The sequence below is a fragment of the Giraffa tippelskirchi genome, chromosome 8, assembly GCF_054371585.1.
Source record: "Giraffa tippelskirchi isolate mGirTip1 chromosome 8, T2T-mGirTip1v1.2.pri, whole genome shotgun sequence".
NCBI lineage: Eukaryota > Metazoa > Chordata > Mammalia > Artiodactyla > Giraffidae > Giraffa > Giraffa tippelskirchi.
In genome coordinates, this window is record NC_137282.1 from 144,422,109 (window position 1) to 144,439,937 (window position 17,829).

Below are 17,829 nucleotides of genomic sequence, written 5' to 3' on the forward strand. Positions count from 1 at the left end.
AAAATCCAGAGATGTGAGAGGAAAACTCTATTAGTTGAATTAAAGGCTAAGCTGCTATAAGAAAAAGACCCTGACAATCCAGTAGCTTAAAGAAGAGTCTTTCTCTGTCTACCACTGTCTCTGTCCTCTGCTTTCTCTTTCAGGCAGAGGCGTAGCTTGTCAACAATTGTGGACTATTTCTCCTCTACCTTATTCTTAGTGGCTCCCAGCATTTGAAGGTTTTCAAGACCTCTTAATGTTCTAAAGCAGAGGATCTCAGTCAGCATCTACATGGAGGCTAATTGGAAGTTGGACCATCAGGGAATAACTTCAAATATATAAGCATACCGCTGATTGCTTACAGTAAATGATGTCAGATTCGTGATCTCTGAAGAAGAAGGGTTAACTTCTGGACCAGGGACCAGGCTTGATCACTCAAGAGCTTCTATAGAGCAGAATTTTATTAAAGTATAACAAGGGACAGAGAAAGCTCCTGACACAGACATCAGAAGTGGGGTGGAGAGTGCCCCCTGCTAGTCTCTAGCTGGATGTTTTACGTTTGTTCAGTTCAGTTCAGTCGCTCAGTCGTGTCCGACTCTTTGTGACCCCATGAATTGCAGCACACCAGGTCTCCCTGTCCATCACCAACTCCCGGAGTCTACCCAAACCCATGTCCATCGAGTCGGTGATGCCATCCAACCATCTCATCCTCTGTCATCCCCTTCTCCTCCTGCCCCCAATCCGTCCCAGCATTAGGGTCTTTTCCAATGAGTCAACTCTTCGCATGAGGTGGCCAAAGTATTGGAGTTTCAGCTTCAACATCAGTCCTTCCAATGAACACCCAGGACTGATCTCCTTTAGGATGGACTGGTTGGATCTCCTTGCAGTCCAAGGGACTCTGAAGAGTCTTCTCCAACACCACAGCTCAAAAGCATCAATTCTTCGGCGCTCAGCTTTCTTCACCGTCCAACTCTCGCGACCATACATGACCACTGGAAAAACCATAGCCTTGACTAGACGGACCTTTGTTGACAAAGTAATGTCTCTGCTTTTAAATATGCTATCTAGGTTGGTCATAACCTTCCTTCCAAGGAATAAGCCTCTTTTAATTTCATGGCTGCAGTCACCATCAGCAGTGATTTTGGAGCCCTCCAAAATAAAGTCTGACACTGTTTTCCACTGTTTCTCCATCTACTTCCCATGAAGTGATGAGACCAGATGCCATGATCTTAGTTTTCTGAACGTTGAACTTTAAACCAGCTTCTTCACTCTCCTCTTTCACTTTCATCAAGAGGCTCTTTAGTTCTTCTTCACTTTCTGCCATAAGGGTGGTGTCATCTGCATATCTGAGGTTATTGACATTTCTCCCGGCAATCTTGATTCCAGCTTGTGTTTCTGTTAGAAAGCTGTTAATCAGACAAGAGAGACACCTGGAGACTGATGGAGTTTCACCAGGCCCCTCTCCCACAATATGCATTTTTGAGATAGGGTGGCAGGAGGTGTGTCATCCCTCAGCCGTAAAACAATCGATATAAATACTGGTTTGTTGAACGATTATCAGCCAAAAGTTAGTCTTAGGTGGAACCATTTTGAAGAAAGGCAAATTGCAAAGCAAATACATGGTTAAATTAACATACCTTAAGAAAAAGGTTTCCATAAGAAAAATGCATTGGTTAGCTCAAGGTTTGAGAAAAGTTAAGTTCAGGTGGAACAAAGTGTCGTCATGGCAACAGAGAATTTTAAGAGAAAAAGGTCTGACACTTGTAGTTTGTTTCCTCCTGCCTCTTAACGGAGAGAGAAAAAAATGTCTGACACTTGCAGCCTATTTTTTCTGTTTGGAGACCCCTGACCTTCCTGCTTGTTACCCTCTCATCTATTTCAGGAGAAGACTGGGAGATACGTGTTTCTATCTGTTCCTTCCACATTTAGCCCTAAGTGTGTGTGTGTGTGTGGGGGGGTTCAGGCAGCCAGTTAGGAGCTGTTCCTTAGTTTGCTACTGTCCTGTTGGACCCAGGAATGCAAGCCCTGGAGGGGGCCTGGGCTACAGGATAAGGAGTGTGTCCTCTGACAGCAGCCCCAAAACCTGGGTGGCCACACATGTGCACAGGCTCCTTTCACAGAGACACTGGTGACCTGGGGTGGGACAGAGGGAGAGCATGATGATGGCACCTGTTGGCTTCTCAGGGGTTTGGTGAGGATTGCAGTTGACCCCTAGATATGTGTTAGAAGTCTTCGCTTTTAAGATAAGGAAATAGGCTTCTTTCAGGGACAAGCCAGTGGTTTCAGTCTGTGTCTCTGTGCTGTTCCCTGGAGAGATAGCCACAGTGAGTCTGGGCGAGCCTGTTAAGAACTGTTTCTCAGTTCTTTATAGCCTCATGGATTTCATGGACACAAGCTTCACTGGCTTTCAGAGCTCTATGTTTTGGAGGGTCATGTCTCAGGTGTTAAGTTTTCAAAGTTAGGGTCCCAGATGTGGGACACTTTGTTCCTCCGGGAGAAACTGACAGTGGTGACTTCCCACCTGCTTCTATATTGTGGCTCCAAGGGTGGGTTTTATACAGAGATTTTGTCTCTGCCTCTTCTAATGATTTATTTACTTTTTTATCTTCTAATGATTTTAGTTTGGGCTTTTCTTATTCACCTTGTGTATAGGATTCATCCAGCTAGTTTCCACATTTCTTTTTGAAGAAGTCGTTCTGTGTAAAACTGTAGGTTCATTGTGTCCATGGGAGGAGAGGCGATCTGGAGCCAGTATGTCATGAGGGAACAGGAACCTTCTACCCTTTTGAACAGCTTCCTCTCTCCTTTTCTCTCTCTTTGCCATTCTTGTTGCTTTGTGTCTCTGTCTGTCCCTCTTTTTCTCATTCTCTATTTCTTGTTCTATTCAAGTCTTTTTTCTTTTTAAACTTTTTATTTTGAAATAATTATAGATTGATGGGAAAGTCCAAAGTTAGAGAGAAGTCTTGAATACATTTGATCTATTTTCTCCCTGTGATTTTATATTATAACTATTCTGTGATGTGCTTAGTTGCTCAGTCGTGTCTGACTCTTTGCAACCCCATGGACTGTAGCCTGCCAGGCACCTCTGTCAATGGGGATTCTCCAGGCAAGAATACTGGAGTGGTTGCCATGCCCTCTTCCAGGGAATCTTCCCAACCCAGTGACCAAACCGAGGTCCCCTGCACTGCAGGCAGATTGTTTACCATCTGAGCCACCAGGGAAGCCCAAGATTACTGGAGCAGGTAGCCTGTCCCTTCTCCAGGGGATCTTCCCGACTCAGGAATCGAAGCTACCAGGGAAGCCCATTATACAACTCTAATACAATTTAAAAACTAGGAACCTGACATATGTACATTGTGTGTGTTTAGGTCTCTGTAGATTTTTCCCCGTGTAGATTCCTGAGGCTACCATCGCAATCAAGATATGGATTTATTCCATCACCACAAACATCTCCTTTGTGACACCCCTTTATAATCACAGCTAGTCCCTCCCTTCCTCTGAAAGTGAAAGTCATTCAGTTGCATCTGATTCTTTAGACCCCTGCACTATACAGTCCATGGAATTCTCTAGGCCATAATACTGGTGTGGGTAGCCTTTCCCTTCTCCAGGGGATCTTCCAAACCCAGGAATCAAACCAGGGTCCTCTGCATTGCAGGTGGATTCTTTACCAACTGAGCTATCAGGGAAGCACCCCCTCCCCTGAACCCTCTGTAAACCCATCCCTAACTCCTGGACAGTATTAATTTGGTCTCTGTCTCTATTATTTTGTTATTTCATGGGTGTTATATAGATGGGATCATATTTAACCTATTAACATAGACTTATTTTCATTCAACATAATACCCTTGAGATTCATCTAAGATGTTGTATGTATCAATAGTTTATTCTTTTTTATAGCCAAGTAGTATTCCATGGTATGGATGTACCAGTATTTGTTTAGAATATTTTAGTTGTTTTCAGCTTTTTGCTGTTACAAATAAAGCTGCTATGAATAATTGTGCACAGGTTTTTGTGTGGAATAAATTTTTGTTTCTCTGCCATAAATGCCCAAGAGCATGATTACTGGGCTGTATGGCAAGTGAATATTCGGTTTTTAAAGAAACAACCAAGCTCTTTTATCAAGTAGCTGCATCATTTTTTATTCTCATTAGTCATGTATGAGTGATTCAACTTTTCCACAATCTCACCAACATTTGGTATTGTTCAGACAAAAAAGAAAGCTGAACACCGAAGAACTGATGCTTTCACATTGTGGTGCTGGAGAAGACTCTTGAGAGTCTCTTGGACTGCAAGGAGATCAAACCAGTCAATCCTAAAGGAAGTTAACCCTGAACATTCATTGGAAGGGTTGATGCTGAAGCTGCAACTCCAATACTTTGGCCACCTGATGCGCAGAGTCAACTCGTTGGAAAAGACCCTGGTGCTGGGAAAGATTGAAGGCAAAAGGAGAAGGTGGCAGGAGAGGAGGAGATGGTTAGACAGCATCACCAACATATATGTGTGTGTGTGTGTGTGTGTGTGTATGTACATACTTATGTTTATATATATATAGTATTTACCTATGCTTCATTTTTTCCTTCCAGTTTTATTGAGATATAGTTGATATCTAGTACTGTTTAGGGTATACAGCATAATGATTTTCCTTAAATTCATGAAATTTTATCACATTATTTAGTGAACATCTGTCATTTCATATAGACACAAAATTAAGGAAATAGAAAAAATGTTTTCCTTGTGATAAAATCTTTCAGGATTTACTCTCTTGAAAACTTTCATATATAACATGCAGCAATGTTAATTGTATTTAAGTTGTGTACTATATTCCCTAGTACAATACTTACTTAGCTTACAGCTGAGAATTTGTACCTTTTGACTGCCTTCATCCAGTTCCCCCTGCCTTCCCTTGTAACCACAAATCTGCTCTCTTGTTCTATGAGTTGTTTGCTTTTAAAGTGTAATTTGTCTGCAGTTGACACTATGTTAGTACCTGTTACACAACATAGTGATTTGATATTTCTATACCGGTCAAGATGATCACCACAATAACTCCAGTTACTATCTGTCACCATTCAAAGATATTGCATAGTTATTTTTTAAATTTAATTTGAAGTATAGTTGATTTACAATGTATTAATTTCTACTGTACAGCAAAGTGATTGTCATATATATGTCATATATATATGTATATACATACACACACATATTGGAGAAGGAAATGGCAACCCACTTCAGTGTTCTTGCCTGGGGAATCCCAGGGACGGAGGAGCCAGGTGGGCTGCCGTCTATGGGGTCGCACAGAGTCGGACATGACTGAAGCGACTTAGTAGCAGCTATATTTTTCATTTTTGTTGTTCTAGTAGGTAGGTGGTGATATGTCTTCATGGTTTTAGTCTGCATTTTGCTGATGATTAGTAATGCTAAACATGTTTCATGTTTCATAAAGACATCTTTACCATCTGTATATTTACATTGGTGAGTTATCTGCTCAAATGTTTTTTAATTGAGTTATTTCCTTATTGTAGAGTTTTGAGAGTTCTTTGTATATTCTAAATATGGGTGTTTTCTATGAGAAGCAGTTTGAAAATATTTTCTTCCAGTTTGTAGCTTATCTTATTATCCTCTTAACAAGGTCTTTAATAACGATTTTATTTTGATGAATTGTCACTTGTAGATTTTTTTTAAAAAAGATCATGCTTTTGTTGTATTATATTCCAATATAAAACAAGAATTTTGAAAAATAGCATAGAAAACAAAGCATGTGATTTCCACTAAGCATTCCTAGATAATGTCACATTATTAGCCAACATTATTTTACCAATTAATATTTTCAGCAGAAAGATTGAACCAGGAAGAAGTGTTAATAGCAGGTCTATGATTCTCTCCATCTCTGGACATCCTATGCCATATTGGTCTTTCCTCGGCCTCCTTGTAAATATGTTGGGATTTAACTAGTGGAGAGATTACTGAGAAAATTCTAATTAAGACTATTTTAAGGAAGAGATAGTTTCTCTCTACGGATAGAATGTTATTAAAAAAAAGAATTTATGCTTATATGGGAAATGGCTGGCTATAAAATGTAAGTTAATTATCAAAGTTCTCTGTGCTTTTCTGACTAATAACATATAAAAACCAAGATGCTTCAAACCTAAAGAGCTTTCTCTTAGATAGCTTATACTACTAAGAGTGGTCTATTACTCTGAAACAGAATGTGTTCTAGTGGGGAAAATAGATCTTATATTTTTTGAAGCTGCATTTGATGGTTAGGCCAAAGCCTTCCATAGACAGATGGTAAGTATTCCTGCCTTTTCCTTGTATAGTCAAATGTAAAAGTTGTTTTGAAATTGATTCATCTACAAACTTCAATACACACAATACCCTTCAAGTTTCTTTTGATTTACTTTAGCAATTATAGGTATCTTGATTAACTCAATCATGTGCATAATAAATGCAAAGACGAGTTAAACTGTAGGAAAACAAGGAAGTTCCATTTAAAATGTCAATAGTTTTTCTGTTTGTTTAGGGAAATTATTGTAACTCTCTGACAGCAATTGAACAATGTCATAGAGGACTTGATATTTTTCCTTAGCCACATTAGAAGTTTGGGAGTAAAATGTGGGTATTGCTGTTTAATGTATTACCTTAAAGGTTAGAATCTGCCTAAACTTTAACTCTGTGATCTCTTAGAAGTTGGTTATAATTTGCTGTATGACTCAGGGACTCAAACAGGTGCTCTGTAAAACCTAGAGGAGTAGGATGTGGAGGGAGGCTCAGGAGGGAGGGGACATAGGTATACCTATGGCTGATTCATATTGATGTTTGGTAGAAGCCAATTCTCCTTCAATTAAAAATAAATAAATTTAAGTATAAAACAAAGAAAAAAAGAATTTGGTTATGAATATGAGGTGAAAATTAACTTATATTTAAAGTTAAGTAACCGAATGAGTTCTTATTTATATATGCAGGCTTTTTTTTGCAATTGTGTGAAAAAAATCTAAAATGTTTAGTAAAATATCTAAACTGTTAAAAGAGGAGAGCTAAGATAATTGGAAAGTATAGGGAGTTATCTGACCTCTGTCATTTCTGAGAAGTTACAAAAGAGGCAGATTAGGTATCCTCTTGAATTCTCTGTGATATTCATTTTCCCTGAGGATTGTCATCTCTAGGCGGCTAGGTGACATTAGCTAAAAACAGTTCAGGACATACATTCCTCAGAGACTTCAGCCAGGTAAACAGTTTTCACCAGACCAGTTTTACTGCCATTTCATACCAATCTCATGTTTTCATAATGAGCTGTCTGTCATAGATCCCAGACATTATATTCAGAAGGAATCCTGAGAGTTTGAAATTGTCTTCTTATGTCATCCTACCAGCTAGACACATTGCTGATCTTCAGTACCATGTGAAGGTATTTGAAGTTATGAAGAGAAGGCATCTTCTTGCTTAAGGAAAACTTAAGGATATTCCAGTGCTGATAGAGTCAACTTATGTACTTATATCATACAACCTGCGTCCTTAGTCTACATACCCAGGTTCCAATGCCCAGTACTGTAATAAAGGCAGGAACTTGGAAATGAGGTAGAGAATGAGCTTAGGACACTCACATAAGGCGAATAAAACTGAGAGGACTGGAACTTGATCTCTGTAGTACTTTAGGAATTGGTAAGTTAGCTTGTTTTCAGTTGCAAGTGTTCTTTAAAGGTTACATTGAGTAACATACATGTCAGTTGGCAAAAGAAACAGCAATTCGTATAGAAATTCACCAACTTTAAGAACTGAACTTAACTGTTTCTTATGAAAGCCAACATTTTGTTCCTAGACATTTCATCCTATTGTAGTGTATTCATTATGTCTCAGTATGTATATATGGAAATATTTAAATACAAGATTTTGGCTGTAATAAAACACGTCCTTCAGTAATAGAATAACAGCATGTATGTGAAAGTGAACATATTAGACTAAACACTTTCATTTTTTCCTCAGCTCCTTATTTTCTGTGAAATTACAGAATGTTTCTTAAAGTGTATTGTCAATATCTGTAGTTTTAAAATGTTCATTTTCTTAAAGAAATGAACATGTGTACTTTTCCACAGACTAGTTTTGCAGTTACAACAATAAATTCCATTTTGTGGTTATTGTGTCAATGCATTTTTGAATTTATTGTAAATGAAAAACGACCATTCTTTAATTGAGGAGAAATACCAATTTGAGTGGAGAAACGTGGGTCAGAAAAGGTGATTTAAATGTTTAATTTATTGGTAAATTAGGCAAATGACAAGGTGATGTGTAATGTACACTGGTGACTGTCCCTCCATCCTTGCACACACTTATGAATGGACTCTACATTTTGTATGAATGCTTTCGGTGTCCAGCTCAGATCTTTTCTACTGGCTGGTGCACCAGTCCACACCGTATTTGTCATGAGTATTGACTGATAGCTTCACAGCTCTTTCCTTCTTCAAAAAATTGCCATCAGTTGCATGGGAGGCACATTGCCAGGAGGTCTCCTGAATGTGTTTGGGGCAGCTTGCAGTCAATGACCGACTCGTGGGATATATAAAAGGCTGCCTTTTTGTCAAGGTGGGACTACATCTGACACAATGCAAGCTCCACAGCTTGTTATTCTGTATAGTAGTAACTAGAGTCATTTAAGTGACTAGGTATTTAAATTTACCTGAGTTAAAATTAAATTTAAAGTTCAGTTGTTTGTCTGCTCCACTTGAAATGCTCAGGTAGCACTGATTGTGTAAGTGAAGACAGAATGTTTTTACCAGCAGATAGTTCTATTTGGAGAGTCCTTTTCCAGCTTTCTATGGGATCAGGTTCATGCTATTCCATTGGAGATCACATCCTTGCTTAGCACATTTGTCTGGTCTGTTTTGCTTCCCTGATTCTCTTTGTCTTGAGAACATTCATTCAATAAACAGCATGCAAAGGAATTCCCATTTCAGCCTCTTCTCCCTAACCTGGCCAAACTCTGTCCATAGTGATTAGAAGTGTTATTTCTGAGACTGTGATTGATCCATTTCTTCCTCATTTATATCTTCTTCATTGCCATTAAAATTTTGATAGTGAATAATCCTATCTCCTATAGGAATTCCAGGCATTTTTGTTGTTAGTAATAAATGAAAATGAAATCAACACTACTTCTGTTGTTTAGTCACTAAGTCATGTCCATCTCTTTTTGACTCCATGGCCTCTGTTCCACCAGGATCTTCTGTACTGAAGTAGGTTGCCATTTTCTCCTTCAAGGTATCTTTCCGATCCAGGGATTGAATCGGTGTTTCCTGTGTCTCCTGCATTGACAGGCGGATTCTTTACCACTGAGCCAGGAGGGAAGCCCATGAACTGACTATACACAGTGAGTAAAGTTTTGGAGTTCTTGTTAAATTGGTATGGTAATTTTAGGTATCTTAAGGGCAAGAGTTAAGCACTATAACTGAAGGTGATTTTTCAGGCTCTGAGCAATTTACTGTTTAGTACTATACAAAAAGACCAGGATATAGCATTCACTAATATCGTGTATTAGGAGTAGAGTAACTATTGTGCCAAAATGTTTGCAGTATCATAGTGATACTTTGAATGTAATATAATCCTTTGTGCAAGTACATTCTAGTTCATGAATTTCTATATCTGAATGCATTTTAGAGATTATTTTGTATTATTCTATTCCATGTGAAGTGAAAGTTGTTAATTCCTGTCTGACTCTTTGCGACCCCATGGACTATATAGTCCGTGGAATTCTCCAGGCCAGAATCCTGGATTGGGTAGCCTTTCCATTCCCCTGGGGATCTATCCAACCCAGGGAGGGAACCCTGGTCTCCTATATTGCAGGCGGATTCCTTACCAGTGAGCCAGAAGGGAAGCCCCTATTACATGTGATGTGTGTGCAAATCCAGTTATGTAGAATTATGAGATACATATTTAAAATAAACTTTCTCCCTTTGTCTACATCTTTCTTACTCTTTCTAATGACTCTCCCTTGATTTCCCTCATTCCCACTTTCTCTAAAATGTACATATATAATGATGATACTTTAATCCTATTAAACTCTATCTGAAAAAGGCACATTATTTATGTGACTGATCCAAACCTATGTTCATTATTTGATTTTATTACTGTTATATATTATTTTCTTATATTATCAATATACAACTCAATATATAACTTTTTGTGACAGTATAGATCTCATTTCAATGAGTGCATCATTTATTCAAATAGTTGTGTATGAAATCACACGACCATGTCTTCGAACATGACAGATTTTCCTCTTTATCCCTGCACTTTTTTTGGAAGATACCTTTAATAAATTGCTAAATGCTTGATTTGACAGGAGCCATGTGCTAACCAAGGATGGAACAGAAAAATGAAAGTCCTTTCACTGGATTTATCTTACTAGGCTTCTCTGACAGGCTTCAACTTGAGCTAGTCCTCTTTGTGGTTCTTTTGATCTTCTACACCTTCACTTTGCTGGGAAACACAACCATCATTGCATTGTCCTACTTGGACCCATGTCTTCACACCCCCATGTACTTTTTCCTCTCTAACCTGAGCTTTCTGGACTTGTGCTACACCACCAGCATTGTTCCCCAGTTCCTATTTAATCTCAGTGGAGCAGACAAATCCATCTCCTTTGGTGGCTGTGTAGTTCAAATGTACATCTCTCTGGCGTTGGGGGGTACAGAATGTATTCTCCTAGCAGTCATGGCATTTGACCGCTATGTGGCTGTTTGCAGGCCCCTTCACTACACAGTAATCATGCACCCCTGTCTGTGTGCCCTGATGGCTTCTGCTTCATGGATCACTGGTTTTGCCAACTCCTTATTGCAGACAGTGCTTGTCTTCCTTTTACCTCGTTGTGGGGGAAATAATTTAGACCACTTCTTTTGTGAGATCCCTCCTTTTCTCAAACTTGCCTGTGTTGACACCACCATGAATGTGTATGCGAACTTCTTTGCCAGTGTCATCATGCTTCTCACACCTATTGTGTTGATCGTGTTCTCCTATGGTCGGATTGTCAGGGCCGTCTTAAGAATAAAGTCCACTGCAGGGCAAAGAAAAGCATTTGGCACATGTGGATCCCACCTCACTGTGGTCTCCCTGTTCTTTGGCACAGCCATGTATGTGTATTATCAGCCCAGCAGGAACAACTCCCAGGATCAGGACAAGCTCATGTCTCTCTTCTACACTGTCATTATCCCCATGACCAACCCCCTCATATATACGCTGAGGAACAGGGATGTGAAGGGAGCAATGAAGAAGGTGCTTTGGAAGGACTCTGACTCCAGATGATGGGTGAGGAGGACAGTTTAATGGAAGGAGCTTGACACCAGTGCTCTTTAGATGGATCTGTGTGTCCTGCATGAGTCATCTAAAATTCCCTCTGACAACTCTGAAGGGAATTTGATTACTTCATTCCCTTTGAAAAGTGAGGGTTCAGATTCTAAGTTCACGTATTTATTTCAACTTCCAGAGATGTTGATTCAGTGTTCTGACAGGATTTGCTTTGTAGTTACTGTTTTAAAGCTCCAAGGATTTTTCTTGTTTGCACTCCAATTTGGGTACATTGTTCCACATCTATTTGCAAAAAGATATCTGTTTATATTACATGAAGCCGAAATAAGAACACAAAACCATTGAAACACTGTAAGGAATATTATTAATAATATTTTCTAGGAGTTACTGGAAAATACCATTCATTCTTTTATTTGGATCATGGTTCTACTAAAATTCCATGGTTTGATGGTTTGATCAGACGTTTTTCACTGATGTAGGTGGAGTAGTTGTGGGGAAAAAAAGTTGAATCTCCAAGAAAATCTTGGTGCATTAATCCCGATAAAGCCATTCAGACATCAGGTGCCACTGTAACCTCAGCAGTGCAGCAGCCATATCGTGTAGGATCATTTCAGAGAAGGCCATGCGTAGGACTCACTGAGTGAGGGGAACGATGCACTGCTGGCAGTGACAGTGGTAGCCCGTCGTTGGTAAGAACACCAGGTCGTTCTTACATGTGTTTTTGAACACGGCAGGAGAAAAACACTGATGTGAGGTATAAAGTTGGTTATTTTAATTTTGTAAACCACCTAGTTCTTCTCTAAAATGAGATTTTTAAATGAGGAAATTTTGAGGACATTATACCTGGGTAGCATATGACCCATGTTCTATTACATATTCTACATGTTTTACCTACTGTGATGCAGCAAGAGTTTCAAAGGGTAAAATATGTTTACTCTCATCATGCCATGTTACAAACTCTTTGATTTAGGCATCAATTGGTTAAGACCTTAGAATCTCTCCTCTGCCAAACTTCCTGTGAAATTCGCATTTAGTGAAGTATAAAAATATTGTAAATGACCCCTAATTCCCGGGAAATCCCACGTTTTGTGGAGATATCCTCAGACTCATCAGAAGGAAATTGAAAAAATAAATACTGTGTCTATTAATTTAAAAATATATGCCTAAGCTTTAGTAATAGCTGTCTAATTATGAAATAACTGTCAAAGAGTTCTGAATTATGAGTAACAAAATAAACATTCCAGAAAAAATTAATGTGCCATTCTTGGTCTTAGATCCCCGCTCAAGCTCAGTTTACAGCACAAATTTATTTTCAGGTATAGATTCTGTTTTTTTGTGTAAGTTGAATGTCATGAACAGTGTCCTTTTCTATGGAAGTTAGAGCGTTGACTGTGCCATCACCACAGAAATATTTATGATTTTTGGTAGATTTCCCCAGCATGTACCACTAGGCAAGTAAGTACATTTGTGTCTCTTAGTGGAGACAAAAGCATGACAGCTATCACACAGTTCCCTGTCCTAGCAGCTGGGTCCTAAACCCCCTCAGCCAATTTGCTTGAGAAGTGGTCTTGCAAGCTGGACATGGCAGTGTGGGCAAATTATACACAGGGTCAAGATTCTATCTTTATTCCTAATAGCACCACACTCTTCACCCTTGAATTAAACACTTGTGATACCAAGTATTTTGACCGCACTGTAATGCTGAACATATATCTTATTAGAAGCAGTTTGGAGTGCTGTGTACTCTGAATGGTGAGAGATTCCCCCCTCTCCTTATTACTCAATCAGGTCTTGATAGTTATGCCCAAATAGTCACTTAAAAATCCCTCAGTGATACTTTCTCTGGTGCAGAAACCCTCAAGGCCACATGAAGTCACAAAGCCTATTTTCCTGAGTGAGCAGCTACTTGTCTGCTCCTACGGACTGCTGCAAAACAGTTTTATTTGTTTTAAGCAAATGCTTGAGTGTCATTTGGACATGTATATTACTTCAGAATAAATTAGAGATAATAAAGATATCTAGGTCCCAGGCTAAAATAATAATAATAAAAAGAGATCACTTAAAAGATACTGCATACCCAAAGTTCAGTTCTGTTTTGTAAATTTTTCAAATGATATACCCCTTTCCAAGCTGTCCCTCTTTAGTTCCCAGAATAGGGATTGAACCCATGCCCCATGCAGAAGAAGCATGGAGCCCATACCCTGGAATAGTAGGGAATTCCCTCCTTTTGATTTTTTAGTATTGTGGAATGGCTGCAGTGGGTGTACCCAGGCCTTGGATAAATTATTTGATCCCATCTGGAGTTCAGAACTGTCAATACGCCCAAGAGCAAGTCATAATCTTTCATCATTTTTGCCTTCTGAGGAACACAAGGTGAACACAGTGTGCTCAGGTACTGTGTCACCTTGGAAGCCCGAAGGGTCAGTCAGACTCCTATGAAACACAGTTCTTAACCAGCACCAGAATGACTAACAATTAGAAAATAATACAATACAAGAGCAACAACATGGGCAATGTCTGTGAGGCCACAAACCAGTGAGGCACTGCTTCCTGAACTTAGGTTTTTAAAATGGAATATATAAAATAAATTAGGGACTCTCACTTGTTTAACTTGTATCGTACAAGTCAGCACAAGGAAGGCTTGAGAGTTTCTCACTTGATATGTGTCCTCACCTTTGTAGTCGTGTTCTGGCTTTTAGGACTTTTATTCATTAGAACAACTGTAGTCTATACCGTAGGTTTATCACACTCGAAACAGACCCTATCCTCCCTGCTAAAAACATTACTAGAATGGTAATCAGCATATAGCGACCCCTGTAATATCCTCTTTTATCTCCTGGTCAGTAGATCTCAGTGTTAACTGTTTGCCCAGGTGCTGCTCTAACCAGGGTCACTGAGGAGGGAAGAACAGATTATAGTTCTCTGTCAACTCTTTCCTCTGTAGGTGCGGTCTTTTCTCATGCCTGTTTGTATTATGATTGAGAGCTTCTTCTGTCTTTTCAGTATGGTGCTGCTGCTGCTGCTAAGTCGCTTCAGTTGTGTCCGACTCTGTGCGACCCCATAGACAGCAGCCCACCAGGCTCCGCCGTCCCTGGGATTCTCCAGGCAAGAACACTGGAGTGGGTTGCCATTTCCTTCTCCAATGCAGGAAAGGGAAAAGTGAAAGTGAAGTCGCTCAGTCCTGTCTGACTCTTAGCGACCCCATAGACTGTAGCCTACCAGGCTCCGCCGTCCATGGGATTTTCCAGGCAAGAGTACTGGAGTGGGGTGCCATCGCCTTCTCCCTTTCAGTATTGTAGCATAGTTCAAACTTGATATGGCAGACTCAGGGAACCAAGGTGTATGGAAATGTCTTGTGGATGTGGTTTCCTGGAAAGGGGTACTCCGTGTAAATGCAGAAATGAGAAGTTGTATGTCTCCTTAATCAGAGGGTTCAGGGGAAGGTGTCCCTGAGACATCTGTAGGGATTGGATATTCATGCTTCTTTTAAACAATCTATTCTACTGATTTATATTGTTTGGTAGATGCTTTTAACCATTTTGTAGTAAATTAATTAAGTCTTTAGAAGCTGCAAGTTTTTCTAATTAGGTGACCATTTCTGAGGATAATTTTAACCTCTTTTGAGAGTGAAACTCTTCAGTTGTGAAAAGTGAAAGTCGCTTTGTCGTGTCCAACTCTTTGTGACCTGATGGACTGTAGCCCATGAGGCTCCTCTGTCCATGGCATTCCTCAGGCAAGAATACTGGAGTGGGTTGCCATTTCCTTCTCCAGGGGATCTTCCTGACCCATGGATCTGCCTTGGGGGTTGAACCTGGGCAACTTGCATTGCAAGCAGATATTTTACCATCTGAGTCACCAGGGAAGCTGTTGCTATACCTGTGGCTTTAGTCTCAATGAAACATCCTAGACTTTTCCATTGATTAGGTTATTGGGAAACTCACAATCAATGGACTGTCACTGTTAGTTGTCAAAGCTTTTCTCAGGAGCCCAGTCCTGATTTTGTGTTAGCCACTCACAAATAGTGCTTAATAAATATTTTTAAGTCCTTATTTCATGCATTGAGGGTTGTTAAATAGTCTCCCAAGAGTCTCTTTGGAAAGTTTCTTAATGATGCATCCACTCAATGAGAATTCTGTTTGGTTTAATATAAATAAAGTAAGCACCATAGCCCTCAATGTGTCATTTTAATCATGAGATCAACCTCCTCTGAATTTACTCCCCATCTTGGAAATAGCCTCCAGTACTTCGCAAAGAATATTTCTCCTCATGTTCCTCCACAGCATGTTCTATTTTGGTTTATATTTGGCTTTAAATACTATGTTATTACACACAGCCAGATGTACACATCCACAAACACACACTCTATATGCAACCACTTTTAGATCGATCTCTTAACTCTTTCCTAAGGATGAATAGTAGAAGGAAATTTTTTCTTTAGCTTATATCACTTAGAAGATACAGGTTTATATATGGTGTAATTTCAGTGTTTCCTGAAATAAGTACAAATATAACAAGTTAATGTGGTAAATTTTTATTCCTGCCAGTCACATTAAAAAGAAAACTGATAGAATTTGCTGCACTAAGGGGCTTCATGGAAGAAATCATGCTGCTTTTTCAGTTATGATGGATACATAAAATGTTAAACTTTTAGAAGTGCCATTCTTTCAGGCTCTGGATTGACATTTGGATCAAAGAAAAGGCAGTCTTTGTACATAGGATAAAGTTAGAGTATTTTCATTTATTAACTATGTCAAAATTTTTGTCTTAAACAATAGTGAAAATCTGACCTAGGAGAGAAAAAATAAGGAAGATGAACGAAATGAATAATAACTCTTATTTTCATTTATTTTACTTTAGATCTAATGAGATATAAATTGAGCAATTTTAAAGAGTACAAAGTGTGATTTGATATACCTATATATTGTAAAGTAATTACTGCATAGTGTTAGCTAAGATCTTTATCTTGTCAAATATTTATTCCCCTTAAAAAATTTAAAAACATTTATTTTTTGACTCCTCAGAAATTAATTTTTAGCTGGAAGTTTGTACCTCTTTGTCAATATCTCCCCATTTCTTCTACCTCTTTGCCCCTGATCACCACCATTCTTTCCACTGTTTGTAACAAGTTAAGTTTTTCTGGATCATCGAAAAAGCAAGAGAGTTCCAGAAAAACATCTATTTCTGCTTTATTGACTATGCAAAAGCCTTTGACTGTGTGGATCACAATAAACTGTGGAAAATTCTGAAAGTGATGGGAATACCAGACCATCTGACCTGTCTCTTGAGAAACCTGTATGCAGGTCAGGAAGCAACAGTTAGAACTGGACATGGAACAACAGACTGGTTCCAAATAGGAAAAGGAGTACATCAAGGCTGTATATTGTCACCCTGCTTATTTAACTTATATGCAGAGTACATCATGAGAAACGCTGGGCTGAAAGAAACACAAGCTGGAATCAAGATTGCCGGGAGAAATATCAATAACCTCACATATGCAGATGACACCACCCTTATGGAAGAAAGTGAAGAAGAACTAAAGAGCCTCTTGATGAGAGTGAATCAGGAGAGTGAAAACGTTGGCTTAAAGCTCAACATTCAGAAAACTAAGATCATGGCATCTGGTCCCATCACTTCATGGGAAATAGATGGGGAAACAGTGGAAACAGTGTCAGACTTTATTTTTTTGGGCACCAAAATCACTGCTGATGGTGATTGCAGCCATGAAATTAAAAGACGCTTACTCCTTGGAAGGAAGGTTATGACCAACCTAGATAGCATATTTAAAAGCAGATGCATTACTTTGCCAACAAAAGTCCATCTAGTCAAGGCTATGGTTTCTCCAGCGGTCATGTATGGATGTGAGTGTTGGGTGGTGAAGAAAGCTGAGCGCCGCAGAATTGATGCTTTTGAACTGTGGTGTTGGAGAAGACTCTTGAGAGTCCCTTGGACTGCAAGGAGATCCAATCAATCCATCCTAAAGGAGATCAATCCTGGGTGTTCATTGGAAGGACTGATGTTGAAGGTGAAACTCCAATACTTTGGCCACTTCATGCGAAGAGTTGACTCATTGGAAAAGACCCTAATGCTGGGTAGGATTGGGGGCAGGAGGAGAAGGGGACGACAGAGGATGAGATGGTTGGATGGCATTGCTGCCTCGATGTACATGGGTTTGGGTAGACTCCGGGAGTTGTTGATGGACAGAGAGGCCTGGTGTGCTGCAGTTCATGGGGTTGCAAAGAGTCGGACACGACTGAGCGACTGAACTGAACTGGTTTTTCTGATGCCACATGTATGTGAGATCATATAGTGTTTGTCTTTCTCTTCTGACTTATTTCACTGAGCATAATGCTCTCAAGGTCCATCCATGTTATTGCAAAGGGCAGTATTTCATTCTTTCTCATTGATGAATAATATTCCTTTGGATATGCATAGAACATTTCCTTTAGCCATTCACCTCTTCAGCCACCTATGTTTTTTCCATATCTTGTCTATTGTGAAAAATGAGGCCATTGAACATGGGAGTGCAGGTAGTGATTTCATTTTATTTGGTGTACCTAG

At 39.3% G+C, this 17,829-nt stretch overlaps 2 protein-coding genes across 5 annotated transcripts in view; both read left to right on the top strand.

The window, feature by feature from the left end:
- Positions 1–17,829, top strand: part of LOC145518445 (putative olfactory receptor 2W6) — a 143,471-nt gene that overhangs the window by 32,255 nt on the left and 93,387 nt on the right. For all 3 annotated transcript variants that reach the window (XM_081523052.1, XM_081523051.1, XM_081523050.1), the window contains exon 3: positions 9,229–9,337. The gene's annotated coding sequence lies outside the window, so the exon portion shown is untranslated. The remainder of the gene's footprint in view (positions 1–9,228; positions 9,338–17,829) is intronic.
- On the top strand, positions 6,590–11,268 carry LOC145518471 (olfactory receptor 2B8-like). 2 transcript variants are annotated; one of them, XM_081523100.1, is made up of 2 exons: positions 6,590–6,603; positions 10,329–11,268. In XM_081523100.1, the coding sequence occupies exons 1-2, from the start codon at positions 6,590–6,592 to the stop codon at positions 11,266–11,268; spliced, it is 954 nt and encodes a 317-aa protein (XP_081379226.1). The 2 variants fall into 2 exon arrangements, with proteins under 2 accessions (XP_081379226.1, XP_081379225.1); XM_081523099.1 differs by lacking the exon at positions 6,590–6,603 and having other exon boundaries at positions 10,330–11,268.